Here is an 18,276-nt window from a genome sequence, read left to right as displayed (position 1 = left end):
ACCAAAATACAATGTACTACAGTAGTAGTAGCTGAAGGCATAGGCACTTCAAGTAGGAAAAACACTTGCCTAGATGCAGCAATTCGTACTGCAGTAAAATGAGAGTCGACATGAAAAGGTGTGCTTGTACCATGACAGCTTGACTTTCCAGTACGAATGCGAGTTGGTATATCGGAGAAAACCCAAAATGTTGCCGCAATAGTTGATAAACAAACCAAAACGATCCAACTTCAAGCGCTGCCAGGACGAGCAGATTTGAAATTGCCGCTGCCCCCCATCGTTTGGTGTCACCGGGGTAGTATATCGCATTTGGTAGCTCCTTGAGAACCAGCACGTACAGTAGAAAAACAAGGGGCACCACACACTCGACGTATTCAACCAGCACTAAATACTCGGAGTGAAACATCAGTTGGAGTCCCTGCTGAACCAACCGTTTCGATTTCTCAATCGATGCAGGACCACTGCTGTGGTATTGAGTATTTGAAAGCTCCACGACCACTCCATGAGTAGTAAAGTCCACCAGATCGCTAGTGGGGGCAGGTACTACTACTATTCTTCGCCCCATCCGAGGTCGTCGCGAGATTTGTTGGTACAGCCGGTTCGTTCTTTTAGTAGATCGAAGACCTTCCTGAACGTACACGCCCGATCTGCCGAGTGCTTCGAGTTGACTCAGTTGCTCTTTCGTAACTGAATGAGGTAGGCACGCCCACAGCCGCACTCCTGGAAGTGATTTCACGTGATAATTTCGCGGATTCCGCGTCACATCCAGAAGAATTGCGACCAGATCAGTAGTGAATGAGATCTGCTGCTTATTCCTGTAAGGGACAAGTTTCAAGGAGGTTTGTCGGTCCTGAACAAGCTGCAACACAACCAAAGCGTTGTTCCGCACCTCACGAAATTCTAGAATCGACTGAGCTATGTCTGCGGCGATGAACATTGCCGAGAGATGAAGTGATCCCGCAGTAGACATACATCTGGACATGAACAGTGTACTGAAAAAGTCTACCCATAAAGCGACGAGTCCCGGTATATAATCTTCCAAGTTGCGTGTAGCTCGCAGCACAAAATGCTTGGCGGCGAATTTCCAAAGAGGCAAGATAATGACCACGATGCTTCTGTAAGCTTCTGGTACAAAATCGTACAGCACCTTGTAGAGTGGGTATACCCCGATAAGGACCACGATCGTAAAAAATAAGCGGTGAAATCGGTCAGAATCCAACTTGAAAGGCGAGTCTCTCGAAAAAAGAGCAGGGCCAAACACAATCCGTAGCGCTATCGGAGTGAATATTCCAATTGGAATAGTACAGAACTGCATCATCAGCGGCACAGGAAATCCAATCGTGATCGCAGCAAGAATGCACACGCCCACAAATGCGGTACTATTCCCAAGAGCCATGACGAGTTTTTTAGAAGGAGAAAAGTCGAGATCTGGTATAAACATTGACATCTGCGAGTTCCCGGCAAAGTAAAGCACTAACTGCATCAGAAACAAGCGAATCCAGAAGACCCAGTTCGCTGTCCACCCTTCTGATGGTGGTCGCAATGGTAAACTGTCCAGTAGCAAAGCTACACCCAAGGCAGGCAAGGGGGTAAGTATGCATACCAGTACAGCTCGTGCCCTCGATGTGGTCTTGCAGTAATTGCTCAGGCTCTCGAGACGCTCGATCGAGTACGATCCCTGGCGGCCAACTTGGATTTCATCCCACTTCTTCTCAAGGCGGCGCAACAGGCCCATTTCTTGTGCTGTCTGCGTAGATGCAGCCACTGGTGTCCGTCTCTTTCGGCTCGTGAGGTTCCTCATTCCTTGTCGAACTTCTCGGGACTATCCTGGTGCAATTTTTTCTTTATGTGTCTCTCCGAGCAGAGCTTTCGAATAGTACTGACTGTATAAAAGCTAAACGTGGCTTTCTATATCGATGTCACCAGTGTGTGCGGTTAAAAACTTCCAGAGCATGCCAACGGTAAAATATATAGTGTGATTCGCGATGGTGACACGGGCTGTAACGAACAAGCAAAGCTGGTGACCAACTTTTATATTCAATTGCGCCAAAATCTTGTTGCATTTCTTAACTGCCAAAAAACAAACTGAAATGATCGAATACGAATGAAACAAGGAGCGACAATCAAATGGCCTCGCACGCAGATATGTCTAGCACACCAACACCAGCAACACGAAATCTGTTTGACAACAGCCCGATGCATTCTTCTGGAGGTTCCTTTAGTTCTGAAGGCTCAGATTCTAGTAAGCTTAGACAAGAATATTCATTGACATCCAATCGCTGCTTCGCAAGAGTGCGCTATGTGTACTACATTGGAGGATTAAGTGTTATCTCTCAAGACTGAGTGGAGGCGCACTAACACCTGAATTCTTCCACATCACACCGGTAGTTCGCTACGTACATCGACGTCTAATGCGGCATTGAGAGTAGCTTGGCCGGCAGGTCTTGCGCGTCCCGCCGCGGCCAACTACGCAATGTCTTGAGCAGTATCTTGGCGGATTCGTTCGACCTGTTCGAAGAACCCAACCCGAACTGTGTCGTTAAATCCGTCAGGGAGATCAGCATTTGCCGGAAGCCCCAGAAGTTGGTGGACTTCGAATTACAAAACAGCATGTTCCTGGTCAATAGGCAAAATACCCGCACGATTGACATCATTGTCGCCAGGAAACTGTCCGTCCACTCGCTGCTCGAATCGGTACTCGCGGACCCGTAGCCGCGGTGATAACCGTATGGACACCACATTTTCCACGCCGGGATATCCCCGCCAAATGGCCGCCTTGCGATCCAAACCAGCCCACCCTTGAGAGACGCCAACCTCCACTTTCACCGTATGATACTCGAGCCAACCTGCCACCCCAGGCGGTAGAACTGCTCCAACGTTGCAATGTGGTCCGAAGGCACAATCTTGCTCTACCAGCGCTTCGCCCGCCAAGCCGGTCGGCGGTCCTTTATTGTGGGAAGGCGTACACCCCGCGAGATGAAGTTCGAGGTCCCCGTTGCACCACCCATCGCAGCAATAAATGAACCAACCGCACACCCGTGAAGAGTGCTTGGATGCTCCACGATCCTGCACCGCCATGTTACGGTTGAGTGAGAATTCTCAATGGGCTCGTCCCAAAACATCAAGAGATTTGAATGTAAGCGACTTCTCAGCATTCACTCACATCTAAGCGACAACTTCAACTCACAGAATGACTTGTTCAATTTGTGGATGCTGGATGAATTTCGTTGTATTTTGTTGTTGGATGGTTGTTTCCCTATGTTCAATGTTGCTAACTATTTTTTTCCTATGAATACGCGCCGCGATCGTCGGCGCGATCCTATCGACATATACACCACGCACCATACACCTTGCTTCGCTCTCCGCCGCCATGTGCCAGTCGTCGTGTTGTGGCTTAGAGCTCGATGCGCTTGCCGCCGCCGCCGCTGCTGTTGCTCGCGTTGCTCATGGTGTCGCTGGTCTGGCGACTCTTGTAGCTGCTGCTGCGGTCGTACGACCCGCGACGAGAGCGTCCGCGATTGCCGCCGGTGTGGTGGTTGCCGCCGGTGAGCGATTGCCGGAGCGAAGAATTCCTCACCGCGTCGTTGCCGTACGACTCGCTGCGGTCGTACGAGCCACGCCTTGTACGTCCGTTGCCAACGCTGCCCGTGAACGACTGCCGGAGAGACGAGTTGCGTCCGTTCTCTCCACTGAACGACTCGGTTCGGTCGTACGAGCTGCGGCGAGTGCGGCCCTTTGACTTACCCGTGGCGTTTGTGTTTGCCTGCTTGGCAGGTGCAGCACCAGTGAGCGACTGGCGCTGCTGCTGCTGCTTTGCGTCCTCCAGCAAGTCCACGCCCAGCGTCACACTGAAGCTCACGCGGTCGGTGCTGTCCTCGGGCTCGCCCTCCAAAACAATGCCCATCACTTTGCCCGGCGCCTCAATAGGACCGTCCTCGCCTGTCGGCTGCCGGATGCCCATGCTTTTCGAAGGAGCACTAGGCTGCGGGGCAGGGGTGCCAGACGACGATCCCGTGCTGGACATGGACGACGAGCGGCGATCCCGGCCCTTAATGACCTCCGCGAACGACAGACGCTCGCCAACCACCTCAGCCGTAGGAGAGGCGATAACAGCAGGCTCCTCCTCAGGCCCAGCGGTAGAAATCTCACGGATGTTCACCACACGCGTGGACTTGGAGCTCTCGTGCGACAGCTTCTTCGTCGACAGCGAATTAGCGCGCTTAATGGGAGTAGTCATCGGCTGGCTGGACGACAGGCTGCTCTCCATGGGCGGAGCGGGTGGCTGCAAAGTCGAGAGGGACACTCGCATGCCCACAACCGGCTCCGACAGCTCGATGGGTTTTGAAGGCGAGGCGATCGTCTTGTTGGCAATCACCTTGGGCTGGGGCTGCTTGGACGACAGCGCAAGCTTCGTCAGGCGCGGCACCTCTTCACGGTGCTTGCGGCTCAGCTCCGGGTCCTGGCGGAGGATCAGACGAAGACGGGCGTTGGCCTTGGCCAGTGCCATGTTTTCGCCCTGCAGGTGCTCGGTGTGCTGCTTGAGGTGGTCCACCGTGTGGCGAAGCGCCTGGCGCTCGTTAAGCGCCTCGCTCAAAGAGCCCTGCATCAGCGTGATCTTCTCCATCACACCGGCGTGCTGCGCCTTGAGGTTGCGGTGGCCTGTCTTGTAACGCGCCAGCTCGCTCTTCAGAGCCTCGTTCTCGTCCTGAAGCTTCATGGCGCGCTGGTTCGCGGCCGCGAACGACGCCCCGTTCACGTACGCGCCACGCTCCATCACTTCCTTCTCCTTGCGAAGCTGCACGCCGAACGCCTTCAGGTTCGTGTTAGCCTCCTTGAGGGCCGCATTCTCGCGACGCAGCTGGTCAATCACCAGGTCGGCATCCTCGAGAGCCTCCTCGCTGCGCATGTGCACCGAAGCACGGCTGCCGTGCTGCGCCTGCTGCTCCAGCTCAATACGCGCCTCACGCTCCTGCTGCAGCCGCTTCTTCAGCAGCTGGATCTGGTTCTCAAGCTTTGCATCCTCCTTAGCTTGTTTCTGCAGCACAGAGAACGCCTTGATGGCCAGGTGCATGCGCACAACACTCTGCATCGTGCGAATCGCCTTTACCTTCACCAGGTACTTGCGGCGCGCGACGAACATCTTGCACACATTCTGGATCTGCGTAGCGCGGTACTCCTCACGCATGCGCACCAGCAATTGCTGGGCACGGTGACGACGAACGTACTTCTGCACACTGATGGCAGCCGTGCGCTGCTTCTTGTAATGCATTGCAGCACGGTGGCCACGGAAGACCTTCTGCGCCACAATGGCGGCCTCCTTCACCTTCTGGAACATCGCCATCGCCATCCACTTCTTGGCATACCGCTGCAGCACCACTGCTGCGGCATTGAACTTACGCGTGCGCAGCTCCTCGAGCGCTTCGAGGGCGCCTTGGCGGAAGAACACACGCGTCTTACCGACCTGGTACTCGCTCTCCTTGCCAGGCATCAAGTGGTTCTCGAGCAGCTCACGAACAGCAGCGGCCGTCTTCGTATCGTCCGTCGGGTTCTCGTCCGCAGTAGCGGTAAGCACAGCAAGGGCGGACGGATTGCCGTCCACAGTCGTAGTCGACGCCACGCCACGGAAACGCTCCAGGAACATCGTCTGCAGTACACGGTTGGGGTACGCCATGCGACTGATGCGCACAGCCTCCACCACGCCAGCGCATTGCAGCTGCTCCGTCACGCGCAGTTTGTTGAAGATCAGTGGGCTCTTCTTGCCGTTAGGCTTGATGCAACGAATGTAGTGCACGTTCGTGCGACGGATATCCTCCATGAGACCGTTCAGCTGGCTCTTGAACTGCGTGCCCACCGTGTCGGCAACAATAGAGTTCTTGCGCTTAAGGGCGGGCCGCCCACGTGAAGCATTAGATGCAGAAGCTGCACTCGTACCGGGGATACCCGTCATCGCATCACCAACGTGCTCGTCCGGGAACAGCTTCTTTAGGAACGGCGCCTTCGACTTCTTGATCAGCAAGATCAGGTCGTTCTGAAGCGCATCCGTGTTCTTGATCAGGAAGCCATTCGTATCGTACTGCACAGGTCCGGCGTAGTGCTTAATAACGAATGCATCGCGGGCAAAGCGCGGGCACTCGAAGCGGTCGTTGTCGCTGTAATGAGCCTTCAGCTTGTTGGCGAAGGCGGCATCGCTACCCTTGGGGCGCATGCACTCCTCATTCAGCAGCGACAACACACCAAAGCGCCCTTCAAGCAGCGACAGCACGTTCACATTATCCGCGAACTCGATGCGCGTCCAGGGAATGCCCTCGTCCTCATACTCCTGCTGGATGGACTTGAAGACGTCCTGCGTAAACTTCTGCTGCAGCTTCTCGTTGGCGTAGTTGATGCACAGCTGCTCGAACGAGTTCTTCTCGAAGATTTCAAAGCCAAAAATATCCAGGATGCAAATCTTGTGAGCCACATCCGCGTGTGACGCGCTCGTCGACATGTTGACTCGGTGGATCAGCCACGAGAACATGTGCGAGTACAGGGCCACGCCCAAAGCAGTTCGCGCACCTTCGGCCTGCGAGACGTTCAGAGGCACCTCGTACGTCTCCATGACCGCCGTCATCTCGCGCGTGCAAAGCGCCGTGTGCAGCTGGTTGTCATCAAACTCAAGGAGCTGCGACACGAGTTCGCTTGCGTGCTGGTTCTCGGGGGTGCTCGTCAGCTGCGACGCGTCATCGTTACCAGGGGTGGGCTCGAACTGGATGCGGGACAGGTGCAGAATGGCCGCCACAATCTTGAAGATGCTCATCTGGTCCTCCTTGGACACACTCATCGTGTCCAGACACGACACCGTCTGCTGGAATCTCTCGGCGTCCTTCAATCCCGCGCTGACGTCAGTTCCATTGGCGAGGTCCTCGTCGTGCGGCTTGATGAACGGGAAGTTTTTGGCCTCCATGCCCGTGACCTTCACCTCCGTCGTCACGTGCTCGGGGGCCGCCAGCAGCTGGTAGAAAATATGGTAATTGCGCTCGCCCAGACCTTGCAGTGACACGCGCGACTTCTCCAGCAAGTACGTGCGCGAGCGGGCGCCAATCAAATCACCCAAAGCGTCGAACTGCAACTCGGAGAATTTACCGAAGCGACTGGAATTGTCGTTGCGCGACGTTTTCGCGTTACCGAACGACTCCATCAGCGGGTTGGCGTCCAGCACCCGCTCGATGATGCTGGCCTCCTTGGCCTGGGCGTCAGATGTTGAGTGGCTGCCGGCCGATGCCAAGTGAGACATTAAAATCTTGGTCGTCTCCGTCTTACCGGCGCCGGACTCGCCACTGACCAGGATACTTTGGTCCTCTCCGAACACGCGCATGTGCTGGAAGGCCCCGGCACTGGTCGCGTACACGTGGGGCGGCAACTCGCTGCGGTCGCGCTCCAGGTACTGCTCTTGCAGCTCCTTGGTGTAGATATCGAGCCACGAGTACTGAAATAGCGACATATTCGCGTTAGATAATATCCGGATATTCCGCATTGAAAAGGGAACAAAATAGGATGTTCTGACGTACCGGGTTGACTGCAATGCAAATGGCGCCCGTGTATGTATAGGGGATTTGACGCAAGAAGCGGTGCTTAAGGTTGAACAGGATGGCCGGCTCGTGGAGGTAGTTCAGGGTCACCATGTCGGCGCAGCCGTCCTCGGACGTGAGTGCGTTCTGCAGCAGCATCGTGGACTTCTGCTCATACGGAAAAGAACGCAGCAGTTGGGTTAGATGATTTCATTGCAAAATAGAGAGGCTTGCGCAAAACGTACGTCAATTTTGCGCACGAGGCCGGGTTCGGGCTGCTTGTCGGCGCACTCCTCATTGTCGTCGCCCGCAATCATCACCTCGACCGTCGTCTCGCTCACGACGTGGCCCTTGGTGATGGTGGCTTCCACCCAGCTCACATCCGGGTCAGGCACATAGATCTATTGGGGGCGGCAATGCGGAAAGGATTAGTCATCAGACGTCACATCGAGAAGGGGAGGCGGCGCACCTTGGTCTGCTGGTCTTCCATAATGGCGGACTGGCGGGGCACAGAAGGGAGCACAGCAAGGAAGGGAAGTGCGGCGGGGGCTGTCGCGCTGGGGGTCTTCTACGCTGGTTCACTCGTCTCTATGCCGGGCTCTTCGTCCTCCCCGCAAAAGCAGCTATGGCGGCGTGGGAGCAGGACTGCCCGTGCGTTCCCCTGGCCCGCCCTCTGTCGGCGCTCTCTCCTCTCCAGAGAAAAAATCTCAACCCCCGCGCAAACCGATCGTTCTGGTCACGCCTGTCTGCCCCCAGCCTGGTTTCACTCGGCGTTTGTATGGCTCTGGAAGATGCGCACGCTTGTCTCTGCACAGGGTCAGGAATTCGCAAAACAAGGTGCGCCAATATCCCCAAAACAGGTGCGTTGGCCGCCAAGAACTCGCAAAACACGGTGCGAAAGTGCCCACTTCAAGGAATAGGATCGCGGCCCATCACGCAAGCCATATCGACTTCGAAAGGGTTTGTGTGCGTGACACAAAGGAAGCCATCTGAGGCCCCAGCTGCGGACACGGGATGCGCCGCCGCAATAACGACAAGCGCGAAACCGCTCGGGGCGCCAACGACGGGCACGCCTTAACGCAGCGCGGCCGGCAGTCCATGCGAAAGCAGCGATGGCGCTGTCCTCGGCCGGGGCTACATGTACTTGAAGTTGGCTGCAACCTCGAGGAGACCTAGCCACATGAATCAGGCCCGATGCTTGCTGGCTGGCGAGGCTGTCTGACTGAGTCAGCTGGCGGCCACCGCTCATGGCCGCGGTGTGCTTGTCAGATAGGACGTGGCCCACATTGCAGCGATGACGAAGAAGGCGGGCTCCGGACCGAGGGGCAACCACGGCAACCGGTACATGTACCTGCAGCGGGCCGTTTGGGGCATCAAAGACAAGCTCGACGTGCAATTTTCCCGGGGGGCCATTGTCACACCGGTGGGCTCCGGCTGAGTCAGCGCGCGCTCGTTGGCTGGTTGCGAGCCACCAAGCTTTGCCTCGCAAGCCCAGCCGCTTGCACCTTCACCTCGGTGCCAGCGACCACAGCTGCAAGGCTTTGCGGCGGCGCCCACTGCGACTGCCCCACGCAACCTTGACGGCCGTGGCCCCGAGTGTCGGAACATTCTCGAACAAACCGCGCATAGCGGGGGGCGCTGGCCCGCCTTGGTCTCCGGCATGCGGCTGCGCGAATGAAGACACCGTGCGTATCCATTATTTCCGCACAGAGCCGAGCGAAATGGCTACCGCCCTGGCAACAAGAGAGCGGCCGGTCTCCGCAGTGCGGTGGTCGACACCAGCGCTGCCGTTGTGGCGAAGCTCCGAGGTTGCTCGTTCACGAGCTCCAGCGCCCCCAACCAGCAGCACAACCAATGCATGTAGGTGACATTCGCCAGTTTGTATCTCACCGTGCGTGCTGTTTCACATACATCGAGAAGAGTAGTTGGGGTCTCTATACATGGAGCTCTCGTGAGCCGAGCCCGCAGTTTCGGATTAATCGCTACGTGGCAGAGATCGATTTCTCACACCAGCTGGGGCTGATCACTTGAAGCGGGCGGCACCAGGCCGTGTTGAGGTTTTCCACTGCTCGCGGCGATGCTGTGCTGCTGCGGGATACGAAATGGCTGGTGCTCGAACTTCTAGCACCAGCCATGAATCGAGTCCAAGAGCCACACCACATGGGGGCACACGCCAGCACCAAGAACAAGGACCGCCGCAGCAACTTGTTGATCAGCGCTCCAAGAGAGCGGCCAGCCGTGTGGGTCTCGTTCGCGACGTCCGCCCAGCAGAGACGGCCATTTTTATCGGTTGTCGAGCGCAAATATTGCCGCGTAACCGTGCAAAACTTCTCCGCTGACTCACGTTGCAATGTGGCGCCGCCCTCCTCGAGAAAACGCCTAAACGTTTTGGAGAAGCGCACCATCTCGCCGAGGGCGTGTCAAATTTGCACAAGGATTCGATTGGACCCGAGCTTTTTTGGTGTCGCCTCGTCAAGACCGGTGGCAACTTGCCAGCTGCCGGTCCTGACGAAGCGACAGTGGCAAAATCCTCGGCGGCCTGCATTCATGTTGGCGATCAACTTGATCAAGGCAGCCTTTGCTGCAGTTGACGATCGAGGATTCTCGCCACCAACCATTTGCGACGCTTCGCTGGCGAAGCGACGCCTAAACGGAAACGGTCGCGCTGTGACTCGTCGCAGACAACCTCTCATGTCTTTGGGGCCAACTTGCGAAGAAGAACGACAGGCAAGAGAAGATGTCTGCGACCTGCTGGAAGGCGCGAGGAGACAGAGAAAAGAGCATAGGGATGACATACACCGATGCAGCTTCTTCAGTTGAAAAATACGTTACCAGCTGAGGAGAGCATGGCAAAGAGGGCTGTGAAAGCCATGATGCGGCTCATACATGATGTAGTTTTACTTGCACGTGGCTCGTAAACAAGATCTGGATGCTATCTATCGCTTCAGCGGCCTCAGCACGGCAAGTCCTTGGTGTATCCATGTGAGCTCTCAGAGTAGCATACCCTTCCTAATCGGATTCTTTATTTAACCTTTTATACAACATATGCGTACCATCTGTGCGGTACATGCACTGCACGACGTCGCGCCGATCCCAAGCGCTCCTTCCGTTCCTGGCTCAGCTGACGCATGCTGGAGGTGCCTTCGGTGCTGTTGGACAGTGCTGACGCATTCTCGCTCAAGAGCCAAGAACCGAACGAATGCTGCGCTCGCATCTGAGTCGCTGGCTGCGCGCCACCGTCTTCCTGCGCGTTCACCGCTGGACCGACTGGGCGCTGCTGGCGGCGGCGCTGCTGGGCTACGGACTCGTGGCGCGGCTGTGCACGCTGTCGGTGGTGCTGGACAAATGGGCCAACGCCTGGCAGCAGACGTGGTGGGTGGCGCTGCTCGGGCTGCTGCTCGGCGCCATGGAAGACCTCTGCGTCTGCTGCGTCGTGCTGCTGCTGCTCTGGACCTTCGACTACCTCACGCTCAAGTCTCCGGCCGAGCGGCACAAGCTGATGCGTCAACGGAAAGACAGGAAGGATGCCCTGGCCAAAGAGAAGGCGGCAGCTGCCGATGTGGAGCAAGGACTGCAGACTTTTGAGGACGAGGCCGACGCTCCCACTTGGATGGAGGCGGTGCAACTCACGGAGCAGTTCGGACGCTTGGCAGTGTACGCGTCGGTGTTCTTACTGGCAGTGAGTGGCCTGTGTCTGGACTCGCTGTTCCTGCGTGCTCGGAAGATGCGCTTCTCGGCCGACTTTGTGGTCATGTACTTCCGCGAATGGGACGCCGCGGGTGAGCTGGAGATTGACGGCGCAGAGTGGCAGGTACTCTTTTGGACCTCATTATTCACGGCCGTGGTTGCCATTGCGGTTGGACTGTTGGGTGCCTGCTGGATCAACCTCATGGACTGGGACGTCCTGCGGTTTGTGCATCGCAGCAAGTTGTACCAGCAGTGCGTCACTTTTGGTGTGGCGGCTAGCGACTACGAGCGCTTGCATGATGATAAGGAGGAGGAATCTTCGGATTCTTCAGACGACTCGGACGAAAGCGACGATGATGACGACGATGATTGCTCGTGTCTCCAGAAGGCTTCGTTTCGATTGACGCCAAGAGCGGTGCTGGTCCTTGGCGTCGTCGCATTCTTCTTCGCTACGCTGGCGCTAGCGAAGCTGCTCCCAACTGTTGTGGGGCTGATCGCTCTGAACCCTGTCCTGAGCGAGCCTGTGCGGCTGGGTGCTGGGGTGCAATTTGTTGCGGAGCGGAGTTCAATTGGCAGAACCAAGCCACTCAGTGAGCTCATCGAGCACGAAACTGAGCTCTCCCAGGTGTTAAACGACGACTCGCTGTATCGCCGCACGTTGGCTTTCGATGGCCCGCTTGCATTCGACATCAAGGTTGGACGCGATGAGCGGCCCAACGTGCTGCTACTAGTCATGGAGTCTTTCAGGATGCAAGATTCGCGCTTCTTGCTCGACAGTGTTCTCGAAGAAAAGGTGGAGGCCGCGACGGCATCCTTGCTACCACCGAACGTGACGCTCACGCCGAACTTTGACCGATGGGCATCTCGCGGGGTGGCGCTGAGGAATCTATGGTCGACTTGGCGGACAAGTCGCTCGCTGGAGACCCTGCTTTTCGGTCAAATGCCATACGACAGCGTGACGGAGACGGGTACAACTTCCGGTCGCTTGGAGACCAATCTGACAGGACTGCCGCAGCTCTTCAAGGCGAAGGGCTACGATACTATCTTCACCACGGGGACACGCACGGACTATGACTATTGGGATACGTTCCTGCCCTCACACGGTTTCGACACCGTACTGGACCGCTGGGGACTTGTCGACATCGTAGAGAACGAGCTAAAGCTGACAGACTGGTCGGAAGGCAATCACATGCTCACGTACTGGGGCATCCACGACGATCTGTCGTACACGGCGCTTTCACATATCCTTCGCAGCCGGCAGTTTGCCCAGAACGTGGAAAAGCAGCAAGCGGAGCGTGATGCGGCGGCTGCCAAGACTACAACGCCAACGAATGTGACGGAGAAGCCCCTCCCCATAACCACTGCGTCGACCAACCCGTGGTTTGCAACACATTACACGATCTCGAGCCACGTCCCGTTCAACGAGCGGCCTGACTGGTTCTTCCGGTATGTGAACGAGCACCGAGCAGAAATGGAGGCCTTTGCTCCTTTGTACAAGGGCCACGAGCACGAGGAGCTCATCCGCGACTACGTCCAGATGCGCTACTTCTCGGACATGGTGTTCGGTAGATTCATGGAGCAGCTCGAAAGGGATGGCGTTCTGAAGGACACCATCGTTGTGGTGGTTGGAGATCACGGCCAGGCACCCGAGCGTGGCAGCGCAACACCGGAGCAGGACCAGATCGCCACATCTCGCGTTGCTGGCGCGATCATCGCCGAGGGGCGGATACAGTCCCCTGTGGTGATCGATGACGCAGCCTCGCAGTCGGACCTCCTCAACACGCTGGCAGACGTCGTGGGGCTGCCCGTGGGAGGCCTGCTGCAGACCGGCATTGGGCGCACGCTGAAGCGCCAACCGCCCAAAGGTGTCGGCAAGCGCGTGGCATTCACTAACAACCCGGCCACGAATCTTGCTGCGGTGGTTGGCAACATCCGCCTCCACTTCTTCGCCGACGGATCAGATGCTGTGCGCGCCTACCACACGCAGCGCGACCCGCGGCAGGAGCACGACCTCATGGGCGAGCTCTCGGACGAGCGGGTACGCGAGCTACTGCAGATCTGCGACAACGGTCGCGCACTCAACGCGTACTTCAAACACCGCTGGGACAACAAGTGCTTGCTTCAGCCGTCGTGCTGATGCCGCGTGCCGCCCAGCGATACATGTAGAGAGATCATACAAATCTTGTTTACTACGAAGCATGTGCCGCCATCGCGAGAAAAACTGCATTCCCACCGGCATAAATGTAAGGCAGCCTTGCTCACCCGGTTGCTCATTGATGGGCAAGTGTCGTCGGAGACCTCCGCGCTTTCTTCCGAGTCCTTCGGAGTCGTTGCATAGCGACGGAATGACTGACGAAGTGATTCCATACGATCGAAACAGCATGTGGTGCTCACTTTCCGGTAGTGCGGTGCAGTAAAAAGTAGCCATGTCCTCCTCCACATGAAATGAGTCCATGTAGCACCCAAGCTTCGACGTTCGCGAGGCAGCCCTCAGCTCACCACAATGTCACGGTCTTCACACGGCAGCAGACCAGCGAGAGGAGCATATTCGTAGCGTGCATTACGTGAGTAAATAAGTATCTGTAGGTAGGATACCGTGGATGATAAAGCCTATAAAGCGTCGAGCCGCGAACTCCAAGCGCAGTTGACCTTGAGCTTCCGTCCATCGGTATCGACATATCGGTGTCGTCGCCGACGACTCGTCGGTGCCCACCTCACCAGATCTACGAGCTTCTAGGAACTGTTTATCCGTGAAGACTCAACAAGTAGCCCTAGTCTATCTGTGCGTAGGCAACATTAACATTATGCTGCTGTCCTTACAATGTCGCTTCACCAGGTTATTTCCCTCGAATCCAGGAGAAAGTCGCGCTATAATAGCGTTAGCTTGGTGAAATGGTTCCTAACGACGCAAGCGCTAACAGCTACACCAACCATCCGAGCTGAGCGGGACGCCGGCCTCCAACAGCGGTAAGACCCATCCCATGCCTGGAACGGCGGAACTCGACTCACCGCTCGATTTACCTCGTTACCACACCCGAATCTCTCGATTCGGACTTGGCTCGCCATTCACTTCAGCTCCAGCTTGCGTACAAAGATTTCTGCCGCATCGTGGTAAGATTGCGTCAACATAAGGGGGATGGGGAGTCATGTAAAACGACCGTTCATTGGCGTATCGCAAGCCAATAATCATCGCCGTCACGATTCTATACGGGAAATTGTGCGAGTCGAAGTTTCTATCATACAGGTATACTAATTATTACAGGTTTAAACACGTACAGTGTTGAATCTAGTTCTATGTATTACCACAGATTATATAGTCTAGGAGATACGCGGTTTTGCGCGTATATTACCCACACCTGTTCCGCCCAATCGGCGCCAACGTCATGGCCATTCACTGCACATTATCAAATTCCCCAGCCCGCGCGCAAGTGATCCAAGGCCTTCTGCTGCGTCATGGGTCTGCTTGTGGAGGGAAGTCCGCTGGACTGGCCGGACGCCCTACAGTGGCTGCAGCACGTGCGCACGCAGGGCATCGACCAGTTCCTGCACACGTACAACCGCGTCAAGGACATCGAGGGCGACGAACTCAAGTGGGGCGACGAGCTCGAGTACGGCGTCTTCCACATGGACAAGGGCGCCAAGCGCGCGCGCCTGGCGCTGCGCGGCGCCGAGATCCTGCGCCAGCTGCAGGACAAGGAGAAGATGCCCACGGACGCCGGCGTGGATGGCTGCAACTGGGTGCCTGAGTACGGCGCCTGGATGATCGAGGGCACGCCCAGCGCGCCCTACGGAGGCTTCACAAGCGACCTGCGCAAGGTGGAGGGCAACATGCGGCTGCGGCGCGCGCGGCTGCTGGCGCTTCTGCACGAGGACGAGATCGCGCCGTCCGTCACGGCCTTCCCCATGCTGGGTGTCGGCGACTGCACGGTTCCGCCCAGCCAGCCACACGGTTCCGTAGCCATGTCGGACTATGTGAGCGACTTGATCATCAACCCGCACCCGCGATTTGCCACGCTGACGAGGAACATCCGCCAGCGCCGCACCAGGAAGGTGGACATCCGCGTGCCTATCTTCCAAGACGTGTACACGGAGGCGCGACTGGAAGAGGAGCAGGCCGCCACCACGTGGAACGCCGAGAAGTCGCGCCCCAGGTACGACTCCAAGAGGGACGTGACGTCGTCGCCGGCCACGAGTCCGTACGCGTCAGCGCCGACGTCGCCTAGCTCGACGTCCAACTCGGAGGACAATGCCGAGTCCAAGTCTCCTCCGGCACCGTCCGCTCTGAGAAAGACGCTGGACGCCGAGGCTAAGCACAGTCGCAAACTGTCGGCGGTGGACCTCGACCACAAAGCCGAGCCGTACCCGGGCTTCATTCACATGGACGCCATGGCCTTTGGCATGGGCATGTGCTGTCTGCAGGTGACTTTCCAGGCCAAGAACGTGGGCGAGTCAAGGCACTTGTACGACCACCTGGGGGTCCTTTCGCCCATCTTGCTGGCTCTGACGGCCGCTACGCCGATCCTGAAGGGCCGACTGGCTGACACGGATGTGCGTTGGGCGACGATCTCCGCCGCGGTGGATGACCGTACCCCGCAAGAATTGGGCGAGGCTGCACCTCCGACGGACCCGGAGACCAAGGCGAACTACACCAAGATGGCTGGTAACGGCATCAAGCGTCTGCCCAAGTCTCGCTACGAAGGTATTTCGACATTTATCTGCAACCACAAGCAGGGCGAGGACCCGCACACGTCGACGGACAAGTACAACGACGTCGACGTTCCCTACGACGAGGAGTCGTACAAGACCCTGATCGATGCGGGCGTGGACCGTCTTCTGGCGCTCCACATCTCGCACCTGTTTATCCGCGACCCCCTGGTGATCTACCAGCAGCGTCTGCACCTAGACAACGAGCACGAGACGGATCACTTCGAGAACATCCAGTCTACGAACTGGCAGACCGTGCGCTGGAAACCGCCTCCGCCGCCTTCGTCGAGCGCGGATGGCCCTCACATCGGCTGGCGTACGGAGTTCCGCTCCATGGAAATTCAGCTCACGGACTTTGAGAATGCGGCCTTCACGGTGTTTATCGCTCTGCTGTCGCGGGTTATTCTCACGTTTGACCTGAACCTGTATACTCCGCTGTCCAAGGTGAACGACAATATGGAGGCTGCCCACCGTGTGAACGCTGTCCTGGACGAGAAGTTCCACTTCCGTTGCCACATGGCTCCGCCTGAGGTGGACGACTGCCCCTCGAAGGGTGGTTGCCACCTGCACGACGACCCGGACGCGTGCGAGCTCATGACGATTGCCGAGATCATGCTCGGCAAGGGCACATACTTCCCGGGTCTTATTCCACTTGTGTACGCGTACCTGGACTACATTGAGTGCGACGAGGCCACACGGACGCTCGTGGAGAAGTACATGTGCCTCATCGCCAAGCGTGCAACAGGCGAGCTGCCGACGGCGGCGACCTGGATGCGTCGGTTTGTGCGTGCCCACCCGGACTACCGTCACGACTCGGTGGTGCCTCACTCCACGGCCTTCGACCTGCTCAACGAGTGCCAGCAGATTGGTGAGGGCCTGAAGCAGTGCCCGGAGTTGCTGGGCGAGTTTAAGATCGCTCCTGTGCGTGGTGAAGCGGCTTACCGCGTTCCGCTGAAGAGCAGTGGAGTCGCGGCTGAGAAGCGCCAGGCTCTGCTCCAGCGATACCTCGGTCGTAGTGCCTCGAACGTGTGCAATACATGCCACTGCTAAGTCAAGTCTCGGTTAGGAATGCTTCATGGGAAGGATGCAACACGCAGCTAGTCTGTGCATGGCTGAGTACGCGCTTGCTTTTTGCTGGAAGGTTGGCGTCTGCTCTTGATCAGACTGTTATGAAGCTGCAATCAAGTCAATGAAAGTGTATGTATTGGTTGACCTTCGTTACCTCGATGCCGTTGTTACATTCGCATTAGCTCGTGACTATCATCACTTCTACGTTTGGGACGGGTGATTATGAGTGTTGTGGGAACTCAAGAAGCATGGCTGTCCGCAGAATCAACCGGCGACTTGACATGGACGAAGTCAGAGACGCACTGCTTCGTGGTGCCGACGACCCCGATGGCACCGACCCTGTTGAGGTGTGCACCGCGTCAATAGACGACTGGAACCGCTACGTCCAGTCTTCATACCATGCCATGAAGCCGAATCTCATGGAGGGGCGAGACGGCAAGATTTGGATCGTGGAGTATGCAGGCACTATTCACTCGCAAGCTGCTTGTGCCATTATCGCGGCGATGCTCAATGCGACGGGGACCTTGAACGGCCATCTCGCGGTGTTTGAAGATCCCCACAACGAAGAACCACCACCAGGCCAACCGCAGGCGGAGCCGGGTTGCTCTTTCGGACCAAGGAACGACATCGGAGCAGTTCTACCTCCCGGAGGCGCAAATTTTCTCGAGTTTCAGACGGTGAAAGCGGAGATCGGCGTCTCTCAAGGATGGCGTGGCTTGGATCACAATCGGCAATTTGGCGGGGACATCCCGGAGTGGAGTATGCGGTGTCGATACAGCTATCACCGCGTCTACGAGTTCGCCAGTACCGATTCGAGCAGACAGTTTCCTGCCGATGGCCATACCAATCGTGAACCAATGTTGCCCATCGTCGTGAATACTGTGCTGGGATTCGATGCCCCCGGCTTCTGGGACTCCCAGGGGATGCTGGTCTCCCTGGCGGTTCAACTACCCAGTGAGTTTCAATCTCTTCGAACAGGTCGAGTTAATCCGTCGAGAATTTCGAGATGCAGTTCGTCGCGCGAGAGCTGCTGGGCCAAACAACTTCCAGCGCCATCTCACACCCCGACACACGTAAGTGACAAATGCAGGCATCGCGCCTCGCCATTGCGTGCTGTCGGTGAACCTTCGTGTCTGTCAGTCTGGACTGTGTCCGTCTGATTGGAGCTGCTACCGGTAGCCGCCTTCAGAGTACTAAAAGAGTCGCTGGAATAATGCATTGGTCTGCTCTCGATGTTGTCGAATATGGTGTTGGTGTGCGCAGCTTTATG

The 18,276-nt window shown here is 57.0% G+C and overlaps 4 protein-coding genes across 4 annotated transcripts; 3 read left to right on the top strand and 1 right to left on the bottom strand.

Moving 5' to 3' along the window:
* Positions 1 to 3,394: 3,394 nt before the first annotated feature.
* Positions 3,395 to 8,037, bottom strand: KRP23_12397 (Unconventional myosin-Vb; the record flags this gene model as incomplete). The annotated part of the gene is made up of 4 exons (XM_067883011.1): positions 3,395 to 7,465; positions 7,548 to 7,715; positions 7,793 to 7,948; positions 8,017 to 8,037. 4 exons carry the CDS (start codon positions 8,035 to 8,037, stop codon positions 3,395 to 3,397), a joined length of 4,416 nt encoding a protein of 1,471 aa, XP_067739305.1.
* A 2,709-nt stretch (positions 8,038 to 10,746) lies between these two features.
* KRP23_12396 (uncharacterized protein) lies at positions 10,747 to 13,371 on the top strand (the record flags this gene model as incomplete). Its single annotated transcript, XM_067883010.1, has 1 exon — positions 10,747 to 13,371. The coding sequence occupies one exon, from the start codon at positions 10,747 to 10,749 to the stop codon at positions 13,369 to 13,371; it is 2,625 nt and encodes an 874-aa protein (XP_067739304.1).
* A 1,316-nt stretch (positions 13,372 to 14,687) lies between these two features.
* Positions 14,688 to 16,988, top strand: KRP23_12395 (Glutamate--cysteine ligase; the record flags this gene model as incomplete). The annotated part of the gene is made up of 1 exon (XM_067883009.1): positions 14,688 to 16,988. The coding sequence occupies one exon, from the start codon at positions 14,688 to 14,690 to the stop codon at positions 16,986 to 16,988; it is 2,301 nt and encodes a 766-aa protein (XP_067739303.1).
* Positions 16,989 to 17,287: 299 nt separating this feature from the next.
* On the top strand, positions 17,288 to 18,083 carry KRP23_12394 (uncharacterized protein; the record flags this gene model as incomplete). Its single annotated transcript, XM_067883008.1, has 2 exons — positions 17,288 to 17,960; positions 18,019 to 18,083. 2 exons carry the CDS (start codon positions 17,288 to 17,290, stop codon positions 18,081 to 18,083), a joined length of 738 nt encoding a protein of 245 aa, XP_067739302.1.
* Between the last annotated feature and the right edge of the window lie 193 nt (positions 18,084 to 18,276).

Source organism: Phytophthora ramorum (assembly GCF_020800215.1).
Source record: "Phytophthora ramorum isolate Pr-102 chromosome Unknown Phyram_PR-102_s0015, whole genome shotgun sequence".
Classification (NCBI taxonomy): domain Eukaryota; phylum Oomycota; class Peronosporomycetes; order Peronosporales; family Peronosporaceae; genus Phytophthora; species Phytophthora ramorum.
The sequence above is the reverse complement of the archived record's forward strand: the minus strand, read 5'-3'. Positions and strand labels throughout refer to the sequence as shown.